The 23,284-nt window shown below is 43.2% G+C and overlaps 1 protein-coding gene across 19 annotated transcripts in view; it reads left to right on the top strand.

Annotated features, from left to right (window-relative positions):
• The window catches only part of GRIP1 (glutamate receptor interacting protein 1), a 333,614-nt gene that overhangs the window by 242,226 nt on the left and 68,104 nt on the right, over positions 1 to 23,284 (top strand). For 18 of the 19 annotated variants that reach the window (XM_083399406.1, XM_083399417.1, XM_083399411.1 and 15 more), the window contains exon 2: positions 2,784 to 2,864. The exons of the other annotated variant lie outside the window; for it this stretch is intronic. In XM_083399406.1, the coding sequence (XP_083255532.1) occupies positions 2,784 to 2,864 (81 nt within the window). The remainder of the gene's footprint in view (positions 1 to 2,783; positions 2,865 to 23,284) is intronic. 19 annotated transcript variants of the gene reach the window in all.

The following is a 23,284-nucleotide window of genomic DNA, read 5'->3' as shown; positions in this document are numbered from 1 at the left end:
TTGGTGTACTAAGCTCTGAATGACTTTGGGCCCAAGGAGCACCTCCCCATATACCATCTAGCCCAAGTGTCGCAACCTGTGGGAAATGTCCTGCTTATACCAAGGGTTGTTTGTAAGGTGGTGACATGAGACCATGCACACTCTGCCTGAGTGGGATATGGCATAGGAAGCATGGTTATGAGAAGGGAGAAATGCTATATTAACCTTTGTGGAGCTTTTTATCTGGGGCGTGATTTTAAATAATTCTCACCAAGCCGCATTTCTATGTTGCATAAAAATGAATGGCCTTCCCACTTTGAAGTAATTTCTAAAATCAAACCTATATGTAACAAGTGATAAATACTGAAATCAGTAAATGGAAATGAAACCTCAAGTGGGCCAGTCAAAAGAATTTTTATTATTATTAAACTACTGCTCTTTTTTTTTGCCGCATCTTGGGATGTTACCCGAGATAACTTTAGTCTTTGATAGCCTTATTCACTTATTTTTAAAGCATGTAAATATGCATATGGTTAAAACTAATTGGTTCTTCAGGTTCAAAGGAAAAAAATGCAAATAGCTTTATTTGATGGTATGTTAAGAGCTACTTGAGAACCAGAATGGAATCTAATTTTCTGTTCTTTTTACTGCTTATTGAGGAAGTGGTCTAAACACTATTCAGTTCCTCTGACAATTTATTGATCCTCGGTATTCTTTGGCAGTGTTAAGGTGCCTCAGTGCTACCTCCCCAGGTATAGCATTGTCCAGCCATTCTGAGATTGGACTTAGCTTTTTAAAAATAGATCCTTCAGAATTTAAAGGGATATGGTCCCAGTGGCAGAGCTTCATGCTCCGGCATGGGGGGCGGAGAGCAGGAAGGGGCGGGGCTGGCACACGTCCCGGGGGCGTGGCAGGCATCCTGGAGGCGTGGCACATCGCCTGTGGGGGCGTGGTGCCCAGTGCAGGCGGGGGGGCAGCCGCGATGGCACTCTACCTCTTCCTCTGCCACTGTATGGTCCTATCCGCAGGGCAGACTGTTAGTTTCTGTTTTGCCACTGAGCAGCTGCTTAGAGTCACAAGGCTCTGTTTACATTCCAGAGACAGTACAGACTGTTGGAAGTCTCACGGGAGACGGGAGACTGGATGTGACATTAGTGGTTTCATGTTTCCTTTGTTCCTTGGTTGTTCAGTTGCTCTCTGCTCTCACAGAGAGAGGATTCTTTGCTGTTTGCGTAGTAAGAAATAAAGCATAGCAATGTAGCCATAAACCTCACCACTTCCGTGTGCTGTTTTGGATTCTCTCCTGAATGGGGGAACGTGCCTTGGAGCCTCATCAAAGGCTCAGGTCGTTAATTATTCGTCGGGAGGGCGATTCCGGAAGATGAGCTTTATCAGCTTGGCTGAGCGGAGATCCTGACACAGACATGCACCCAAATTTAAAGAAGAATTCCCTTATTGTTACTGAAACATAGCTGCTGTCCAAGTATATTATCCTGCTTCGGTAACTGAATAAAAGCGCAAGATTTTAAAATGAAAGGTCAGGGGCTTGCGAGTAATGCAACATAAAAGTTTACACAATCTGCAATATATGTGTTTCTTTTTCACGTACGTCTCTGAGGACTGCAAGCCAAGCTGCACACTACTCATGCCACTGGGCCTGAAACCACTTAAAACTGGAAAGCCACTTAAGGATGGGGCACTTAAGAATGTATGATCTTTAACCCTTGCCCTGCCCACTGTTTTCCTTTTTTTAAAAAAAACTTCCCTAAACTGTTTCCCAGCTACTGGGCTTCCAGTTGATCTGAACCACGGGTCCCTGGCAGCACATCCCACTGGCATACACAATTCCACAACCAATGCTAACAGCGGGCTAACAAGTCCAAAGTCCAGCCAGGCCAGGTTCCCATTTCAGCAGCTGATCTAGAGACCAGGGCACCTAGAGGTCTGTCCCGCACAAGCCATATCTTCAAAGAGCTCCATGGACCATCCAAGCCATGGTCCAACCAACATGGGAAGTTGAGCAGACCCAGCACCTCAGCTCTGCTTCCCTTTTGTGCTTTGCATGCTGATTGCAGCATCTGGGCTTGATGAGGCAGGTGGCCCTCACCTGTCCTCAGCCTACTTCAGCTGAGGAACCACACACCTCCTCCCAGAGCTAGCAAGCCCCACCTGGCCAACTAGGAAGCTGGGCTGTGGGCCCTTGTCTGCCTCAGCCTCCTAGAGTGTTCCTCCTGCTGCTCCTTACGCCTCAGAGCCTGCCATGTTTGGGGAGACAGGTGCTCCTCTGGCTGCGGTGATGGGTCCTGCTGCTCTGATTCCTGTGTACTGACCCCCCCATCCCTTCGCCATCATTGGTCACCCTGTGAGTATTTTCTACACCAACCTCTCCTCCTCCATGCTGTCCTGCCAGTTCAGGACATCAGTACCATCTCATCTCCAGAACTCAGACATTTGCATTAACTCACAGATTGGCTTTACATTAAATACAAACGAGGTCATCATGGGGGGAAAGCCCATTGTTGATCAGTAATTTGGGGTTACTACAAGGAATAAATGTCCCTATTAGGCTTCCTACCTTTACATTTATTGCTTTACACTCATTATTTTGAAAGATTAACAGCATGTCAAATGCTACTGAAGTGAGCATTTGATGGAAATAGGGTGGTTTCCTAATTCTAGCCCCATTAAATGAAATAAGTCTTTTTCTCTTTTACTGCAAAGCAGCAGAATAATCCATTGGGGGAATCAGATGAAATATATGGCACACCTTGAATCTGAAATTGTCATTATTTTCTGTGTTTCAGATGAGAGTCCATACACTAAATCTGCAAACCAGACAAAACCACCCGAAGGAGCATTGGCTGTAAGGAGGCAGAGTATCCCAGGTATACTGCTATTTTTCAGTTTCAAGTAATTCTCAGATCACTCTTGGGAAGGCGATTCTTTGAATTAATTAAGTGTTCTGCTCTTCTTGTGAAGAGCACTTTGAATTAGTTATAAGTGTAGTTTCTGCTCCTAATTGCCTAGGTTATGCACTGTTCTGAGGGTGGCTTTGGACTGACAAGCAGTGACAAGGGAAGCACAAATGATTCATGTGTTCTCTCTTCTGCGTTACGTATTAAGCAAATATCCCCTGCAGTGAGATATGTGAGACTGTGTGCAGCTCACGTACATCACCAAGGGGGTGTTGAGTGAGTCTCTATATGTTACACAGGAATTATATATCACACACACAATTATTATTGCCCCATAGTTTGAATCACCTTAATTGTATTACACACCCTCTTACTTTCACCAGGAAACATGTTTTATTGCCTTGTTGGTGCTATCTTCAATTGATTGTCGAGTAGTTGAAACCCTTACAACTTCTCATTTTCCTTCTGGGCAAATTTAGAAAATGGTGCTTTGCCTATGAATGCATAAATTCCAGTTGATTATGCTCACTTCTTCTTATCCTCCTGAATAATCACCAAGGCTTGGCAAGACATCCAGGTAAATGACCTAGACAACATGCAGACTCTCATCTTCCTTGTAGTCATGCTTCAGGACAGCCACTTCATGTGTCCTTGTTAGCGTATTCCAGATGACACAGCAGTTGTGCCATTCAAATCATGCTACTGAGAGTTGTCATATGTCAGTGGAAATGGTAGTGACTGTGTTACACAGCTCTAGAGAGTTGAAGGCATATAGGCATCAGGTCCATCAAGACAGACAGACACCTGTAAGTAAAGTTATATGGTAGCAGCATATTTGGAGCACGGCTTCTAAATTGCTCAGCATTTCATTAGTAGCTCACTCAGTGTCTTTCGAGTGACTGTCATCGGTAGATAACCCCCACCACTGAGAGATACAACACATGATCTTATCACTGTCTTAACCTCTTGCCACTCTTATGCTTTGAAGTGCAGGGCTCTTTTATGAGGAATAAGAGACCTTTGATCCAAAACACGGAGACTCCTCTGTCAACTCACAGTGTCACTGCTGTTATCACATCTCTCACTGTTACAGCATTGATGTAGCTTCGGTCTAGAGTAACCAAAATAATGAGCATTCACCCCTTCAGCATCAAACACATGTGAGAGGGTATTATTGCAGATCCGCTGGAGGTTTTTAGGGGAGGGAAGCTGATGCTTGTGTGACTAAGGCAGGCAGAAAACGAATGCTGCTTTCCATAAAGCTGTTTATGTACGCTGTCCAGAAATGTTACCCTGTAAAGAAAGCCTGTGATTTTATAACTCTATAGTGTTGTGACATTTTTAGCCGAATTCTTCCCGCTTCCAGGAAGCTTTCTGCAAAAGCATGTGTTTCATTATCAGTTTATTATTACCTCTGATTTTGATAAGCATTGAAGCATCCTAAGAAAACAGAAGGTATTTAGAGAAGCAGATATTTATCCTGATATTCTAGCCTTAGCCAAACAGAGCAACATCCCTTTGTATTTGACCCAGTTCTGCAGATACTTGGAGAGATGAATTGGAGATGACAAGGAGGCTGAATAGTGCATAGCAACCATCCCTTGCTGTCAGTGGTTGTTGGCAGCCTATCCACATGTGCTTTGATTTCCCCCGAAAGAGACATTCACTTCTATGGGTATTATCTTTCAGTGGATATTCCCTGCAAACATAGGAAGCTGCCTTGCACCAAGTCAGATTATTGATTCATCAAGATCACTATTGCCTCAGCTCAGAATTGCACTGATTGGCTCTCCAAGAACTTCCCAGCCTGCTCTGGAGTCGCCAGGGATTGAATCTGGGTCTGCATTGGTGGGACATGCTTTTCCTTCAGAATTAATAGCTGAAATATTTTAGTAGAGATGCTTAGGGCCTTGTAACAATAATCAGTTTTAATGTTGATTAGTAATAGCATGTGTTTGAAATTGCTGTGTATGTGTTCAATTGCAGTTCTTTCAACTGTCCTGCATATTACAAATGGGTTGAATTCAAGCTGAGGCAGGTGTGCTTGCCTAAGGATACCTGGCCACTTAATGGTGGAGGTGGGATTCAAACTGTGGGATTCCTGATTTGCGGTTCAGTAGCCACTATGCTACACCAGCATACATATGTGTGTATATAAACGTGCATGTATGCTTATAGGCACAACAGCTACTGAGCTGCCGTAGTACTGAAGAATAGGTCACACCATATAGCAGGCACAGGCAAACTCGGCCCTCCAGATGTTTTAGGATTACAATTCCCGTCACCCCTAGCTAACAGGACCAGTGGTCAGGGATGATGGGAGTTGTAGTCCCAAAACATCCGGAGGGCCGAGTTTGCCTATGCCTGCCATATAGATCACACCTCCCTGGACCCATTGCCCAACCACAGGCCTTGCATTGGACCAGCAAAATTGGCTAGAGTTGGGACCTAAGCGACAAATGTTTGATCGGACTGTTAGAGGGCACAAATCTTAAACTGAAGAGAGGAAAAACTACCTCCAGAACTGATAGTCTCCTGCTGAAAAATGTCAAATTATCTAAGAACTATAAGATCTAATTATAGATTAGAGACATGAAAACTCTAGTCCAACTCTGTGTTCAGGCTGGATTTTCTTTTTTATGGCTGAACAGTCCTAACACATGAATAATAATGATATTTAACATTTCATAGTGCTTTCAAGTTTTTGAAGCACTTCACATGCATTAACTAGCTGCAGCTCTTACAGCCATGATGTAAGTCAATATTTTCTCCCCACCCCATTTTGCAGTTGTGGGAGGGAGGCTTCCCCAAGGCCACCATAGGCGAGATTTTAGCTACTATGCTATTACACTAGCGCTCAAAGCCTAGATCATTTGATTAGGTTGCACAGAAAGCCAATAGCATGCCAGAGAGGCTAGCAATTCAGCATGTATAGTGCTTCCGCCCTTACTTCAAATATTATGTGTCACCACATGGAAAAGAGAGAACGTGTTGTGTCTCCTTCTATTAGCACAAGGATTTCTGCTTGCACAATGAAACTTCACCCACTCTCTTCCCCGGGCATCCCATAAATCTTTTCTGGGTTTTCCCTTCCAACACTCTGGAGAAGATTTGGGGAGGGCACAGGGGAGCAAGGGACAGTTCCACTGTGGAAGCAAAAAATCCTTGTGCTAATCAGACAACTGCATTGGATACAACCCAATAAAAACAAGATGAAGAAAATGCAACCAAAATTATGAGGGACATGGTGTATCTTCCATATGTAGAATACTTAAGAAATGGTTACAGGGTACATGAAACTTTTGCAGCATTCAAAGAATGATCCTGTACAATGATCCTACAAGGCAAGAGGACAAGCCACCACTATGCTGGTGAGATGGCTGCTATACAGTGGACTCACTCAGCCCTGGAGGGGGAAATACTACAGATAGGAAACTATCCAAAATAGTGGGAAACCAGTAAAATTTCAGGCACCCCATGAAACTGATTGGTTTGCAGGACAAAGACAAACAACTTCACATAGTATGTCATCCAACTGTGGAATTCATTGTCATAAGATGTTGTAATTTTATTTTTATAAAATGATATGTTGGTGTTGGATCAGTCTGACAGTGACTATTATAAATGATAACTGAAATAAAACCTGCATATATAGTTGATTTTTCATTGTTCAAATTGCTAGTCCAAACTAAATTTGTAGCTTTCTGGAGTCTTCCTGCCAGTGGTAAGCTTTTTGCCTGACAAAATGATGTCTCGTGTACTTAAAAACTGTAACTGTAGAACAGGCAGAGGTTTGTTGTTGGAGGTTTTTCCGGACCTTTCAGAGACACTGCAGCAGCAGATTTCCTTTATTCACTTTGGGATCAGGCTAGGTGACCCTTAAAGTGATTTCCATTTCAGTGATTCGTATACTGAATTTTGAAACGATGAACACAAATTATCGTGGCGACAACTAGGTACAATTTTATAACGCAGCTATGTGTGAAAATGAGTGCCTCTTTCAATACTATTTATAAACAGATTGTTCTGTGGATGATCTCTCTAGTTTTTCCTTGAAATAGCTTTCTATTTGTCTTGGTTTTTCTTTACTGTGCACTACTTCTATAAGTTGAGGGACGCGGGTGGCGCTGTGGGTTAAAGCCTCAGCGCCTAGGGCTTGCCGATCGAAAGGTCGGCGGTTCGAATCCCCGCGGCGGGGTGCGCTCCCGCTGTTCAGTCCCGGCGCCTGCCAACCTAGCAGTTCGAAAGCACCCCTGGGTGCAAGTAGATAAATAGGGACCGCTTACTAGCGGGAAGGTAAACGGCGTTTCCGTGTGTGGCTCTGGCTCGCCAGAGCAGTGATGTCACGCTGGCCACGTGACCCGGAAGTGTCTTCGGACAGCGCTGGCCCTCGGCCTCTTGAGTGAGATGGGCGCACAACCCTAGAGTCTGTCAAGACTGGCCCGTACGGGCAGGGGTACCTTTACCTTTACCTTTACTTCTATAAGTTACGGCAAGCGTTGTGAAGTAGGTTAGAGGAGTACTGCATTCCTCCCTCTCACAAAACAAGGGGAAACGGCTAGGACTTCTGTAGAAAGGTTATAGATTTTTTGACAATTTAAGCCATGGGTTCTCATAGGACAGGGGTGTCCAGATTCCAAGAGACTGCGATCTACTCCCACTAAAACAAAACTGGCTGTTGTTGAGCTTTTGGGGGGGAGGAAGACCCAAGGTTGTTGAGCTTTTGGTTTTGGGGGGTCGATCACTAATAATCATGCGATCGACTGGTAGATCGTGATCAGCTTGTTGGACATCCCTGTCGTAGGAGATGACCACAGGACCCTTCTTGGTAGTTCCACCGACCTGATGAGTCCCGGGGGTGGCAGCCCGTGAGAAGGCATTCTCTGTGGCAGCCGCTAAGTTTTGGAATTTCATTACCACAGAGGTGTGTCTACTACCTTCATTGCACAGGTTTCATCATATGCTGAAGATGTAACTCTTTGCTTTTGCCTTTGACACATGAGATACAACAACAACAACAACAATTTATTACTTATACCCCACCCATTGGACTGGTTTGCCCCAGCCACTGTGGGTGGCTTCCAACAGATAGATAGATGACAGATAGATTAGATAGATGATAGATAGATGATAGATAGATAGATAGATAGATAGATAGATAGATAGACAGATATAGATCGATAATGACAACAGGGGTGTGTGTGTGTGTGTGTGAGAGAGAGAGAGAGAGAGAGAGAGAGAGAGAGAATTTATAAACAAATAAATAAAGGTTATTTGAACTACAATGGTACCTCAGGTTAAGTACTTAATTCATTCCGGAGGTCCATTCTTAACCTGAAACTGTTCTTAACCCGAAGCTCTACCTTAGCTAATGGGGCCTCCTGCTGCCGCCGCACCGCCTAAGCATGATTTCAGTTCTCATCCTGAAGCAAAGTTATTAACCCGAGGTACTATTTCTGAGTTAGCGGAGTCTGTAACCTGAAGCGTCTGTAACCTGAAGCATATGTAAACTGAGGTACCACTGTATATGGACCTACCGTATTCTGATTGCAATTTTAAAAAACTGATTTTAGTACTGTATTTTTATACTGTTGTAACTCGCTCCGGGACCTTATGGAAAAAGGCAGCTGAGAAATAAAATAAAACCATCTTCCCACATAGGACCAGGGAAATGAACAGTGAAATGGAGCTGCCTTGATAGCACTAGCAGTCCTTGAATCATTTCACAGGCTACGTGTTAATTCCACTCCTCTTTTAGTCAGTTTGCGGGGGGGGGGGGTGCAAAGAATGGGGTATAGATTCTCCTGAAGTGCTCTTTTTATTTTTATTGTTTTAAACAGCTAGTGTGTGATTCGTGCCATGAGGATACCTGTCACTTTCATCCTGTTATCTCACTGTGCAAAGTCAACAAATGATTGATTCTTTCATAGGGATATGCAGATTTAATGAAAGTAAAGGCAGTTAATTAAAATTACGTACAGGTTGGTTATACCCAAATTGCAGTTTAAACTTTTGTCAGGCTTATCCCCTCTCTGAGCATCGTTTATCATTGTAAAACTGAATTACTGTTTAGTCCTATCATTTAATTTAATGCCAAAATTAATTCTGTGATTAAAGTATATGCCTTGAGAATACTCCACAGAACAAGAACTGAGAAATTCCCTGTTGTATGTTGTGTGTTCAATATTATAGTAATTAATGCACCCTGGCACCATGTGGCAGATTATTTGGGTCAGAAAATTTTGGTCTGTGTTCAAAACAGCTTACTCCTGTTCAGATTAGTACTGGGGTGCATGCTTAAAACTGCCTTACTTGAATTAGAAAAGATTTAGGGAAATGCCTAAGTACATTCTGAATCTAATCCTCTATGTCTGAATGGAGCAGAGAAAACTGCTGACACCATAAATAAACAGGGCATGCCATTGCAAATATATATATATATATATATATATATATTGAAAAATGTATTTATCATGGCAGATTTATGATAATTTGAAGTTTGATTGCTTAAATTATGGAAAGAAAAATAGTAGAAGGCACTTTACGCATACGGTTGTTTTGATAGGTGAGGAAATTATTGATGTAAAGATGGTGATAAATAACTTTCCTGCTGGCTGCTCTAAGAGCCTTATCCAGTTCACAGGACCTACCCCATGTAATCTGGCTTCACTCTGGGGACCTTGCCAAAGCAAAACCTTTTTTAGCCTACCTCTCCTGCCCTGGGCTACATACAGTAATGGAACGGCAATAGCTTTTGCTCTGCCTGGTCTATTTATCTGCAGCTCCATCTGCTCCCATTTGGCTTCCTACTGTCCTACTTATTGGAGGAAAATGCTAAAATACAGAACCAGATTCAATGGCGTACAGGAAGAGTGAGCAAATATTAATGGGAAAGGGGTTTCTATGCTAGAGTGGGTAAAATGTTCATGAATATTCTAGCTGCTGTGGGGAAAGCTCAGATACAGAGCTTCTCCCTCAATGCATGTTCACTACTTGATTACCACAGCTTCAGATTTTGACTTCCTAGCGTATAGCAACCAAGATAGAAACACTGCATTCGCATCACTGAGCTTCACTTCGGATACAGTGCTTTTCAGTTGTGCAAACTCCCATCTTCACCTGTGACTTCATCAATGAAGGATGAAACATGGAGTTGTCTTTTATGCATGTGAGCCCTAGTGCAGATGTCCGCACTAGCAGAATCTAGCTGGAACTGGAGGAAAAGCCTCAGATGTGGCTATGCTGAAGGTCTCTATTTAATGCTATTCATCACTCAGATAAGGTCATGATCCCATTATAGCAGTGTCTTGGTCAGTGACTGATAAAGATCTGAGCCATGGAGGCCCCCCTCGCCCCGCTCTAGGCCAGAAGTCTGAAGTACCATTCTCTGACCACCCCTGTTTTCTAATTCCAGTTATTACAACCTTTAACAGGATACCCAGTCTCTTCCCAATTGCCCCCATTCTTTGCTATCCTCTCCAGATCACAGATGAACCACAATCTCGTTACAATTCTCTGCGCACTGGACCATACTACTTATTTTATGCATGCAAGTCTCCCTCACTCAGCAATTTCAGAATTTTATATTGAATGAGACCAAGACATTTATGAGCCCATCTTTGTTGTTGTTGTTGTTTAGTCGTTTAGTCGTGTCTGACTCTTTGTGACCCCATGGACCAGAGTACGCCAGGCACTCCTGTCTTCCACTGCCACCCGCAGTTTGGTCAAACTCATGCTGGTAGCTTCAAGAACACTATCCAACCATCTCATCCTCTGTCGTCCCCTTCTCCTTGTGCCCGCCATCTTTCCCAACATCAGGGTCTTTTCCAGGGAGTCTTCTCTTCTCATGAGGTGGCCAAAGTATTGGAGTCTCAGCTTTAGACACTGTCATTTCCAACAAAACTGGTGTGCCCATGGGCAATAATTTCCATGGGGCTGTAACTGATGCAACGCCATTCATTTCTTACATGCTTGACCTCATTATTTCCCCCACATGATCTCAAAGATGCCTCAGTCACTGTGGTTGTAAGGAAAGTGTGAAAAGTCATATTAAATAGGTCAAACGCTTTATTGGCTCAACCTTTATAGGTCACATTTATTTAAGTTATAACTCATGACAAGCAAACAAGAAACATATAAAGCAAGGTGACAATGCAATATAAAACAAAGAGTAACAAGGACATCAATTTACATGATGGCTATAGCAAGGAAACTTGGTTGACATTTTATAGCAACCTAGAAGAAAATTGCTACTTTCTTAGTAATCTTCTATTTGCTATTGTTAGCAAACAGATTATCAAGTTTTTATGGATGTGGCCAATGGATTTGACCCTCCAGTAATTGGGCAAGAAACTTAACATTGCTTCTTCAGGGATAGCCCAGTGAGATATATAAATGTTGTAAATTTTTAACAACATGGGTTCCACAAGTAGATAGAAAAGTTGTTATGAAAGCATCCATCTAAAACAGAGGATGGTGTCAGTAGTGACCTCAAAGTGTAAAAACCTTTCCTTGGGAGAAATTTGCAAAGGTCAGGAAGATAGGATTCATTCACGATTCAGTTTTAATCTAGCATCCTACTGTGCCGCAAGATTGGCTACTAATGTCAAATCACAGAGTGCAATTAATCACACAGCTTAGATTTAAATTCCTGTTGTGCTCTAATGCCTTGAAAATATTGCAGGAAAAATTATACTCGTATATCACATGATCAACTTTATCAGTCCGAGTCTATTTAGTCACATAAAAGTGTTCTAGAAAACAATTGTTCTGATATTGGGCAATGTATCATCATTTTCTAAAAACAGAGATTTATGCAGCAATGTAATACCCATCTTCCTGGGAGAATGCAGTGGTCTTTACTTCTGAGCACACATAAGATTATGCTGCTGAGTCAGAACTTAAATTGGTTCTGGTGCACTTTTCTTTTAACAGGTAAAGTAGTTTTCTGAGGGAGAATAGAAAGATAGCTAATGAACTAGAAAGTGGGAATGTTGCCCTATTATTGAGAATTGTTAGTCGTTTTTTGAAAGCATGGTATTCTGAAAAAAAGGAAACGAAGTCTAAGCTTATTACACCTAACTTGCTTTGTTTAAAATACCAGGGATTGCTAACCTATGACCCTGGGACATGGGTGGCGCTGTGGGTTAAACCACAGAGCCTAGGACTTGCCAATCAGAAGGTCGGCGGTTCGAATCCACGCGACGGGGTGAGCTCCCGTTGTTCGGTCCCAGCTCCTGCCAACCTAGCAGTTCGAAGGCACGTCAAAGTGCAAGTAGATAAATAGGTACCACTCCAGCGGGAAGGTAAACGGCGTTTCCGTGCGCTGCTCTGGTTCACCAGAAGCAGCTTAGTCATGCTGGCCACATGACCCGGAAGCTGTACGCCGGCTCCCTCGGCCAATAAAGCGAGATAAGCGCCGCCACCCCAGAGTCGGCCATGACTGGACCTAATGGTCAGGGGTCCCTTTACCTATGACCCATGGCCAATTGGTTGCTCCCAAACAACTTCTGGTGCCCCCCCCCCACCAAGCACCCTTCCAACAATTTTATGGTGCTTGTCAGAGTGGAAAGGTTTGAACCTCTTCACTGGTCTTATAAGCATGCGGTTGGGTTGGGTTATGTCACCTCTTTTCAGCTTTGCAAAAGATCTTTCCCCTCTGACATGCCGTTGTTATTAGAAGAGCTTTGAGAGTTTCCTAAGTTTCTCTACTCTTCTAACAATAGAGCTGCACCAGAGGAAGAATGGGCCTTTTGTAAAGACAAAAAAGCAGCTCTGGTTTTCCTCCTCAGGACTGGAGCAGGAGGAGACCCTCCTACACCACTGCTTCCCTTGGGATCGAAAACATGGCTGAGCTGAGTATGTAGGTGTGAGCAGGTTGCTTGTCTCCCTTCTCTCTGTGTATGCATGCTATATGAGTATGGCTGTGTGCCAGTGTGTGCACATGCTGGCGTGGATTCCTCAGAGGGATGGCTACCAGTGTGGCCCTTGAGCCAAAAAAAATGGGGGCCATGTACATGGAAGATATACTAGGAGATATTTCTGGCCAGTGAGGAACATAATAGTTTTTATCCCCGCGATGCCCTTGGAGTGACAGTAGAGGCATTGTGGGGGGAAAGAGTGACATACTATGTGTGGGTTTCAGCTCTGTTAACACAGATGGTGGAAGGAAAACAAGAACACACACACACACTCTCAACACACAAATTTGCTGTCAACTCTGTCACTGTTCATCAAGGTATGCCCTCTCCTGAGGCCAAAGGTTTGAAGAATGTCACCTGCTTCCTGAGAACCTTGCTGAAACTGCTGTCCCATTTTCACAGCCTGCTTTAATGCAAATGCTCTAGTGCGCTCACCTGCAGTTGAGCATTGCAGGGTGTCAGGAGTGCATGCAGGAGCCAGGCCCTGTGACCAATAGGACTTTGCAGGACTGGGGCCTTCCTAAGTTTGTTCTGAAGAGGCAAGGCACAGCCTCACAGGTGAGGCTGATTGGTAACTCACAGCACCTGGTGGCAAGAGCCAGGAAGGGATAGAAGGTCAGCATTTCCCTTTGGCTCTTTGCCACAGCAACACATTCCCTGCCTTGCTGTGTTTGGCTCCTTGACTCCTTGCTTCTTGATCCTCGGATCCTTGACTTCATGACTCCTTGCTTCCTGACCCTCAGACCCTTGGCTTCTTGACTCCCAGCTCTCTGACCCTCAGACTCTTGGCTTCCTGACTCCTGGCTTCTGGACTCCCGTTCCTGCTCCCACCCTGCCATCTTGCCCCCGGCCCCGACGTCCTCAGCCGGGACTTCTACCGCCCATGAACCAGACCGTGACACAGGGAAAGGTTTGATACTGCAGGCAATCTGCATTTCTGGGACACTTATCCACCATAAGTCGTTTTTCCATTGAGGAACACTTGGTGAGCTTTTTCTAAACCTCAGGTTTTCTGATCCACAGTCGGGAAACCACTACTTTAATTATGTTTAACAATTATTAATATGTTAACAGAAACTAGGTTTATTTGATTTTGGGGGGTGAGAAGTATTGCCCTAAGGAAATGGATTCAGTTTTGAAAGTTTAATATTTATTTCCTGCGGAAGATTTGATTTTGTTTGGTAATTTCCTGGTAAACATGTTAAACATTTTAAAATATTTTTAAAATGATAAGTGATACTTTGCTATGTTGCAAAGTAGCCAACTATCTACAAATGTTCCATGAAATTCCTGTCACTTAATATACATTTCATGTTTATCATGAACGCTTTGTCTTGAAAGTGACAATTAATCCTGAAGGTTTGGAAGCACAAATGGGACAAATAATTTTTCCCAATCATCAAACAAATTAAAGACATAATTTCACCTTCCAGCTGTACTCTGGTACTACATTTGAAGTGACCTGAGTGAAGAAGAATTTTATAATTTATAATTATACAGTATACAGATTCCACCAGAGAGCTCTAAAAACAAAAGACAGGGAGGCAAGATAGTTTTTTTCAAGCCCAAGTATATAAATTCATTTTTATTATATTATTTATTTACTATTTTACTTCATTTTTATACACTAACTGTTCATTGCCAATGAACTTCCCATATATAAAAACTAAAGAGCAGATGAAAAGAAATCGTTCCTTCAACAAATCATTTTTACTGGTATCTGTGCTGAAAATTGGAAATTTGTTTAGAATAGCACTGAAAAAGAGTTAACTTGTTGCAGGAAATTAGAAAAGGTTCCTTCAAGCTCCATGATAAACAAGATCATTAACTCCATTGGTTTTGTTTATTTGGTGCAGTCATCCTCATCTCTATGTATTTGATAGCCGAAGGCCATAAATCATTTTCATGTAATGTTATGTCCCTATTAATTGCTTTCCTTTGTTGTTCAAAAAGTGTGCTAGCAAAAAATATTTTACTTACTTTTATATGTAAAGGGTTTATTGTCAATAAACCCCTGATGTATAAAAACCAAAGGACTGATCAGAATAAATGAAAAAGTCTGTACTATTATCAGTGCTGAAAATTGGAAATTTATTTAGATCGTAATTGAAAAAGATTTTTTTTTTTTCCCTGAAAAGAGAAAGCCAATAATACTTTGCATTTATCTTCAACGTTTTGGAAAGTCACATTCCCTACATACCTTTTTCTCACACTGGAGGGTCATTTTATGTAATATATGTTATTCATCACAGAAAACTCTAATCCGTCATTTGCGAACTATGCCACCCTAAAAAACCAATATGCAGAAACAGCTGCCATATCTTGACTTAAACATATGAACAAGGTGCTCTGTCTGTATATATATATATCCCTGATCAGCTGTTGCATTCCTTAGGGTGTTCCTAAAAGGATTGTATGCTGTAGTGGTACACTTGATACCAAGTAAAAATGGGGCTTTCAGTGTTACGTTCCAGCTCTCTAGAATCAGCTTCGGATTAAAATTAGGGTAGCACCTAACATTTTGCTTTTAGGTGGTTATTGAAAGCTTGCATTTCCTGAAGTGTCTTCAGGGCCTTTCCTAAAATGTGTGTCTGTTGTTGGCATCCGTCTGTCTTGAGAGGATGGAGGTGAGGTCAAACTGCTCTGTTAGCAGCACTTTGGGATGAGAGTCTGGGTAGGAGGTCCTGGGCTGCCCAAACAATAGGACTTCCCTCTCGGCCTCACCGATGTGAACCAAAGAGAAGCAGAGCAATATGTTTGGCACCAGCTTGGTTGAAGAAGTTGCTGGAAGGAGGCGGCGTACAAGGCACCATCCAACCATTTAGGGAATCCAAATTTGTGTAGTCCTTAGTCTTTGCTTCTCCCAAAGTTTACCCTCATGACAGTAGGTATGGGTTTCCACTCAAGGTTTACTCTCAAAGCCTTTCTCACAAGGCAGCAGAGGTTTAGGATCAAGAGTTTTCCTTCTCCTAGACTTGAGGCTTCCTCAAACTTGGCCCTCCAGATGTTTCGAGACTACAGTTCCCATCATCCCTGACCACTGGTCCTGGTAGCTAGGGATCATGGGAGTTGTAGGCCAAAAACATCTGGAGGGCCAAGGTTGAGGAAGCCTATCCTGAATGGGCTACCTTCCCAGGTTGATGAGCCCCAGCTGCCCCTCACTTCCCTCTACATCACATGCAGAAACTGCCTTCTTGACAGAGGGCGACAACCCAGGAAAGAGATCCTTCTCCGTGGTCCTCCCACTCACCATGTGTAGAAAGCTCTCCCCAAAGAGAAGGCTACATCTCACTTTGGGGCAGCCTTCTAATTAGGGCCACCTGCCAGTGGTGGGTGGTGCCAGAGGCAAAAGTGGGTGGGGCAATGAATGCAAATTTCACCTTGGCTAGATGCCCCTCTCTTTCCTCCATCTGGGATTATCAGAGAATGCATTCCAATTACACAAAAACACTCAAGCAGGTTGCAAACCAGGGCTGCTGAGAGTTGCAGCCAGAAGAGAGAGTGCATGGCCTGGGGAGGGGATTGTGGTCTACCGAGAATATCAGGGGCCACAAAAGAGGTGTAGAGGTCCATATTTAGCCCCTATGCTTGATAATCCCCAGCCCATGCTAAGGCGCCTCACTTGACGCATTCTTTAATGTCCCTTTTCATCTTCCAGGCCCTTTAATACCATTTTAACACCTCTAATTTTAGTCGCTATTAAATCTTATGGGGACATGTTTTAGGTTCTACTGGGGTTTTCAGATTTTATATGATTGTGCCATGTGCTCACACTTGCTTTTTGGTTGTTGTTGTTGGTTGGTTGCATCATTTTGAATTGTTTGCGTTTTGAATTTATGTATTTATTTATAAGCTTTATGTCTTGCAGTATAAAAAGAAATCTCTAAGCAGTTTACATAAAATATAATTGCGAAGGGGGGATCAATATAAATTCATAGAGCACCAACGGTCCAATAGAACTCTTTTACGAGCTAAATAAAAACAGAATAAAAGTATATACCATATATCAGGCTTCCCCAACCTGGTGCCCTCAGCTTCCATCAGCCCCAGCAAGATTAGACATGCTATCCTACAACTGTTGGGATTTGCAATGCAAAACAGCAGGAAGGCCTGAGGTTGGCAAAGGCTACCATGGATAATGTTATTAAGGAATAATAATTTCTGTTTATTTAAAAGGTATTTAAAGCTAGTTACTGGCTCCGGCCCTCAAACTACCCAGGGGGGAGCATTCCGAAAGGTGGGTGCTACCACTGAGAGAGTCCACTTCCATGGAGTCTCCAAGTGATAGACTGGCGGTTGTGGGATGGCCAGCAAGGTTTCCTTGGCAGATCTTAAGTCTCAATTTGTAAGCGGGGGAAGAACTCTACTAGTTTTAGTGTTTGTTTTCTGTTGTATTGTATGTTGCCTAGAGGCTCGTTGCATAAGGCAACTAATAGTAGTATGCACTATTTATTTAGGAAGTTGCATGTTTGGTTTTTTCAATTCCCATTTTAATTGTAATTAACTTGCCTTTGAAAGACATCGCGTACTTGCCATTTTAAAGCTGGTGATAGACTAGAATGCCCCTAGGGACATTCCTTAACAAAAAATACTTTGTGTGTAAAACCTGATAATAGAACAGAATAAATATACTAATTGTAGCAGAACCAACAGCACACTTCAGTACATTTGTTCATTAATTTTATATGCATTGGCTCTTTTTAAAAATATATGAATAAAACTCCCTCACCATGATTCCCATTGGAAAGGACAAACACTAGCTCTTCCCTTCTGATCAAGGTCTCCTTGCCTTTGAATACTCAGGGGCTTGTACTGTGGATGCCTCTGTGTCAATAGTAATTGTTTCTAGTAGGATGTAGCTTATTTGTGCATTTATGGCTTTCCCTACCTTGGACCAGCCAAGTCAATGAAAGGTTAATGTGAACCTTCATGTATTTATCAAATGATGCCCTTTTAAGGCAATCACTTGTCTCCACACTCAGAACTTGATCGTGCATTCATTCATCCAGATCAATGGCAAATCTCTCGTGGTAAACCCTTGAACATTCCTTTTCATCACAACACTACAGTGTTTAATTATGCAAAACAAGTTTATGGGCCATAGGAAGCTTTTGGTAATTTCCCATTTTCATTATATGTAGCCAAGCGTCAGGCTACACCTTCACTTTACAGGAGGGTCGTCCAGCCCATGAAGCGCTGTGAGGCAATTGCCTCAGGGCAGCAGGCTCCCAATAGCCAGGAGGGGTAATCCATCTGGCCTCTCTGGGGGGCACTACTTGTCACCTTCTGCACTTGTTGGCTGCTGCCTCCTCTTCTTGCTGCATGCCCACTCTGTGCTTTCTACCATTTTGCCACTAGAAGCAAAACAGGAATGTCGCCCCCGGCCTCCTCCTATACCATGTCTCCACCCATGTGCCCACTTCCGCCCACCATATACCACAATGCCAGGCACACAGAGGAGGAGGAGGAGGCATTTCTTCTTTAGTTTCTAGCAGGAAAATGTCTGGGCCGACCCTGTTTACATGTTTTCAGGAACTTGTAACTACACATAGAAAAGTAAAGGGACCCCTGACCGTTAAGTCCAGTCGCGGACGACTCTGGGGTTGCGGCGCTCATCTCGCTTTATTGGCCGAGGGAGCCGGCATACAGCTTCCGGGTCATGTGGCCAGCATCATTAAACCGCTTCTGACAAACCAGAGCAGTGCACGGAAACGCCGTTTACCTTCCTCCCAGAGCGGTACCTATTTATCTACAGTGGTACCTCTGGTTAAGAACTTCCGGAGGTCCGTTCTTAACCTGAGGTACCACTTTAGCTAATGGGGCCTCCCGCTTCCACAGCGCGATTTCTGTTCTCATCCTGAGGTAAAGTTCTTAGCCCGAGGTACTACTTTCCGGTTAGCAGAGTCTGTAACCTGAAGCGTTTGTAACCCGAGGTACCACCGTACTTGCACTTTGACGTGCTTTTGAACAGCTAGGTTGGCAGGAGCAGAGACTGAGCAATGGGAGCTCACCCTGTCGCAGGGATTCGAACCGCCGACCTTCTGATTGGAAAACCCTAGGCTCTGTGGTTTAGACCACAGCGCTACCCGCGTCCCTAACTACACATAGAACCCTGCTATAAATGATGGGTGCAATTGTTGTTTGTAAACAAACCTTAAGAAGTACCCTTAGATCATGTCCACATGGTTATTCTTACAGGCCCCAACATATTGTTTCATCGTACTTGATTTTCACAAAGCGTGTTCTCACTAAGGGAGAGCACGTGTTGCGGCTGGGACCAGACAAGCACCCTTTAATTGCCAGGCAGAATTGAAGGAGGGAGCCTGGCGTGGATTGGTGGTGATGTTGCTGGGGCAAATAGCATGTTGCCAATTTGGGGGTGGGATCAGAGCTTATTTAAGTCTGGCCCACAGCTAGCTGCTTTCTCTTTCGCTGTGGGCATCGGATCGCCCGCCCGCCCTCCCTTGTTTGGGCTTGCGCTTTGACCTTGCTTTGCCTGTCTAGGGGTCGCTCGCTTTGATGCGAGGGCCTGGTAGGAATTTTTCCATTTGGCTGATTAGTGTGTGCCATCTGGTTTTCGCCTACTGCTTAGCAAATCGTCACAACTTGTAAGGTTGGCGGTTAGGCATTGGTTTAAATTGGTTGGTGGAGGGGTATGGATTGGCTGTGCCTGCCCCTCCAATGCTGCTGCTGCATGGGAATTCCGGTAAAGGAATTCAGGGGCTTACCATCCTTTCGTCCAAACCCCTGGAATCGGGTTTGGGCCGCGTATTGCCCCTAGGAGCATGCGGGGAGAAGCTGAGGGTCTGTGGTGCAGCTCCAGTCATCCCTGATCTTGTTCCTCCACACTGTCTTCCGCTGGAATCCGGAATTCAGTGCTGTCCCCCAAGGCAGGGGGGACAGCTAGTCTTAACCAATGCCTAAGCAACCACTCACAATTTGTATATTGAATAAAGTTGTGGCCAAAATTATGTCAAAAACCTTAAACAAAAATTAACGTGTGATGTGTGAGTTATTGGGCTTGGGGTGTTTGGGGGATCTCAGCACGCAAAGGGCACAACTGCTTGTGTTTTTCGCTGGCTGAATAAGCAAACGCAGGTAACCGTGTGCTATGCAGGAATAATGCAGGCTGCCAGGTGTTGGGGAGAGAGCACTGCTGGAACATCTTGGCTTCCTCCACTTCACTTTGACATGTAGTATCTGGAAACGGAGCATATGAGAAGTTAGCCTGGCAGGCTGTACAGGGAAAAACCTTCCTGTGCTTCCTAGAGCAGGACTAAACAATAAAGTGGCATTCTTACCTGGAAGAATGTTTAAACTGCAGCATCCTGGGAAATGGAAGGTTTCATGTGGGTGGGTGTTGGGAATGTGTGACTTGTGTCTTTCCCCGCCCCCGCCCCACCACCCGCCCCCCGGAATCCTGCTAACATTTGTTGTAATCTTTACAAATTAAGGCCATTACAAAATTGCTTATCAGTAGCAGCATTTTCCCTGGTTGCCTTTGCCTCCATTACAGAATGAGTCAGCAGGAATTAGAAACTGATCCCATCTAATGACATGAAACTGTAGTTCGCACACCATGCTTCTCATGTGATAACTAGTACAATAGCTTATCACAGATAGAACCTTATCACGCTAATGCAGTTCCCTTCAATTGGAAGCAGGCTGTGCCATGATAAGCTTATAACTGGATGGCTAACACATCAAGAGGGTCATGTGATCTGGCCCTCAGTTGCCCTTACACGAGATAGATTTCATTAGTTTACACATTCAGCTGCTGCATCACAAATTTAACTGCAAGGAAATTGCTAAGTAGGCATGGGCAAAGAGACTGTGATATTTTCATGGGCTATGGAGACGTTTGGCTGTGCAGAATCTTTTCATGCTACAAGAAGTAAGTAGTCCTTCTGAAGTCCTGGTCCAAAGAAGGACAGGCTTCCGGCATTCTTAATAGCTATGTAGAAATTGAAGTGACACAGAGCTGAAACCCCTATTTTACAGAACTATTAGAGATACAGAATCTCTGTCCTCCTGTCTGTCACCCAGTGAACGCAGTAGGAAGAGAGAACTTGCTGCCTAGCAACATTTTTAAAGTAGATCTCATAATCATATAGTGCACAGGTAGGCAAGTTTATTTTAAAAAATGGCAGAAAACAAGGTCCTTCTGAAGTGTATTGAAAACTGTACAGTTCTGCTCATTTTCCATTTTAATTGCATTGATTATTATATCCTTCAGTGTAAAAAAAGAATCAAAGATTTTTGGCTGTTGCTGAAATAAATCAAAGTTCACTCAAATATATTAAAAGTGATGTGAACAGGCAGGATACATTTCCATTTAACTGTGCCATGGGAAAATTGCTATAATAAAGATGGTAATAAAATCTGAATGCCCCTGCTTTTTATAAATTGATTTATTTATTTTGCATCCTTACTTCACTTGTCTCTTGGGGGGCTTCCACACAGGAGGTTATTGTGGGCTCAGTGCTGCTCAAGCATCCTTCGCAGCATCCACATACCATCCTCACCTAGATCTCTTTGGTAAATTAAAAATTGGTTTACTTACAAACCCTTCCAAGGTCTGGTTCATGTGCTTTTCCATACATCAATCAGAAAAGCTGCACAGGCAGTAAGACTTAGTTTAGTTACAAAGCAGTGAAAGTTCCTAAATTATTGGTATAGGAACTCAAGAGAGCCATGTAACTGAGCTGGAGTGAGCAGCTCAAGCTTCTTCACATAGACTTAGGGTGAACAATAGGCATTATTACCTATTTACTCCCGAGGTAAAAGGAAATGACATAGGTAATTCTAGCAGAATAGCTTACTCTGTGTAACCCCTTCATGCTTTAATTAGATCTAAGCATGTTGGTTATTAGGAGACTGGTTATCCCACAATACTCAAGCTAGTAGTGAATCAGAAGACTTATTCCTTCAGAGTGGAAATCAAAATCAAGAGAAGGTTCAAAATGGTTCCAGTGGCAGATACGGCAAGATAGTGGAAAGAAGTACATCAGTGATTGTCAGGTGACTAAGAAGGAACTGTTCTGTTCCAAATTAGTCTCTGCTAAAATGTCTTTTACACATGGAAGTATATTTGCATTCTCAGATGAATGCCTTTATGAATGTAGATGCTGCCTTTCATTTATATATTAGATTATACAATCTTAAGAGAAGAGACAAGTCCCATAAATGAGAGAAGCAAGTTCAGAAAGAATTACTGCTGATAGTTTGGGAAATTAATTTGAGGCTGAATGTTTGGGTTTTGGCACTATCAAACCCTGCTCCAAAACTTCTGAAAGCCACAGCAAAATTAGGTGTGTTTTCCATTACTGTACAGCATGTTCAACCTGGACTATACAATTTTCATTGCTGTCACGCTATTATCAACAGTAGTCTGTGCCTCCCTTTCTTTCCAGATAAAATCAGCCAGTTAGAACAATATAATATGCAAACAAGAGCTCTGCTCAGAGAGAGTCAAGTGCTAATGCTTCCGATTAATTTTAAAATCCTGTTCTGGAAGAGATCCATTGGAGATAATAGGGGAGAGTGGTCCCTGACTGAGACCTGTCAAAATTTTGACAAGCGTTTGGTACTTTTGAGTTGATATTTTACAGACAGATGGTTGGAATTAACTGGGTGTAATAGCACCAAAAATATTACTATCCTACCTTTTTTCTTAGATGGCTCTTCCTAGAAGTTAATATATTTTTAATGCAAATATCCCTTATTCCTCTATTGCTCAGAATTCCTTTTTTTGTGTGTGTTCTAATCGGATAACCATTACAATTTCTTGGCTAATTTTATGAAATAAAAAACGCAATATTTGGTGATGAGCAGTCCTGTGTAAGAAGTTAGCACATGTCAGATCCTCTTAACAGAGGATTGTGGGCTGACCGCAGGACACCCCCTCTTTAGCACTGGTGTCCAGCTTCGCAATGGAGTATGGCTCCCCTGTCACCCCAGGGAGGTGCTCCAATGGGAGCGCAGGGAGAGCTGTGGGGCCTATTTAAACAGCGGCCCGAAGCTCATGTGTCATTGTTTCTTTATTTCTCAAGGGGCTGGATTGTGGCCCTGACACGCAAGCAAAAGACTACGTCCATCTTCATTCTTCCTTGCCATTAGCTCCTTATGCAGAACCTCAGGGAGCAAGTACAGAATCTGATTAGAAAGTAAAAGTACAAGTTAGACGTGCAGGAACCCCTAAATTATAGATTTCTCCACCTCTTCTCAAATGCATTTAAACATATTTAAATGGGAAATCTTTCTGGGTGCAAAATACTGTTAGCAACTAGGGTCCCATCTGCAATATACAGTGGTGCCCCGCAAGACGAATGCCTTGCAAGACGGAAAACTCGCAAGACGAAAGGGTTTTCCATTTTCAGAGGTGCTTCGCAGGACGAATTTCTCTATGGGCTTGCTTCGCAAGACGAAAATGTCTTGCGATTCTTTAGGTTTTTTTTCGCTCCCCAACCC

The sequence above is a fragment of the Podarcis tiliguerta genome, assembly GCF_965153285.1.
Source record: "Podarcis tiliguerta genome assembly, chromosome: 10".
In the NCBI taxonomy this organism is placed as follows: domain Eukaryota; kingdom Metazoa; phylum Chordata; class Lepidosauria; order Squamata; family Lacertidae; genus Podarcis; species Podarcis tiliguerta.
Note: the sequence above shows the minus strand (reverse complement) of the source record. Positions and strands in the feature narration are given on the sequence as shown.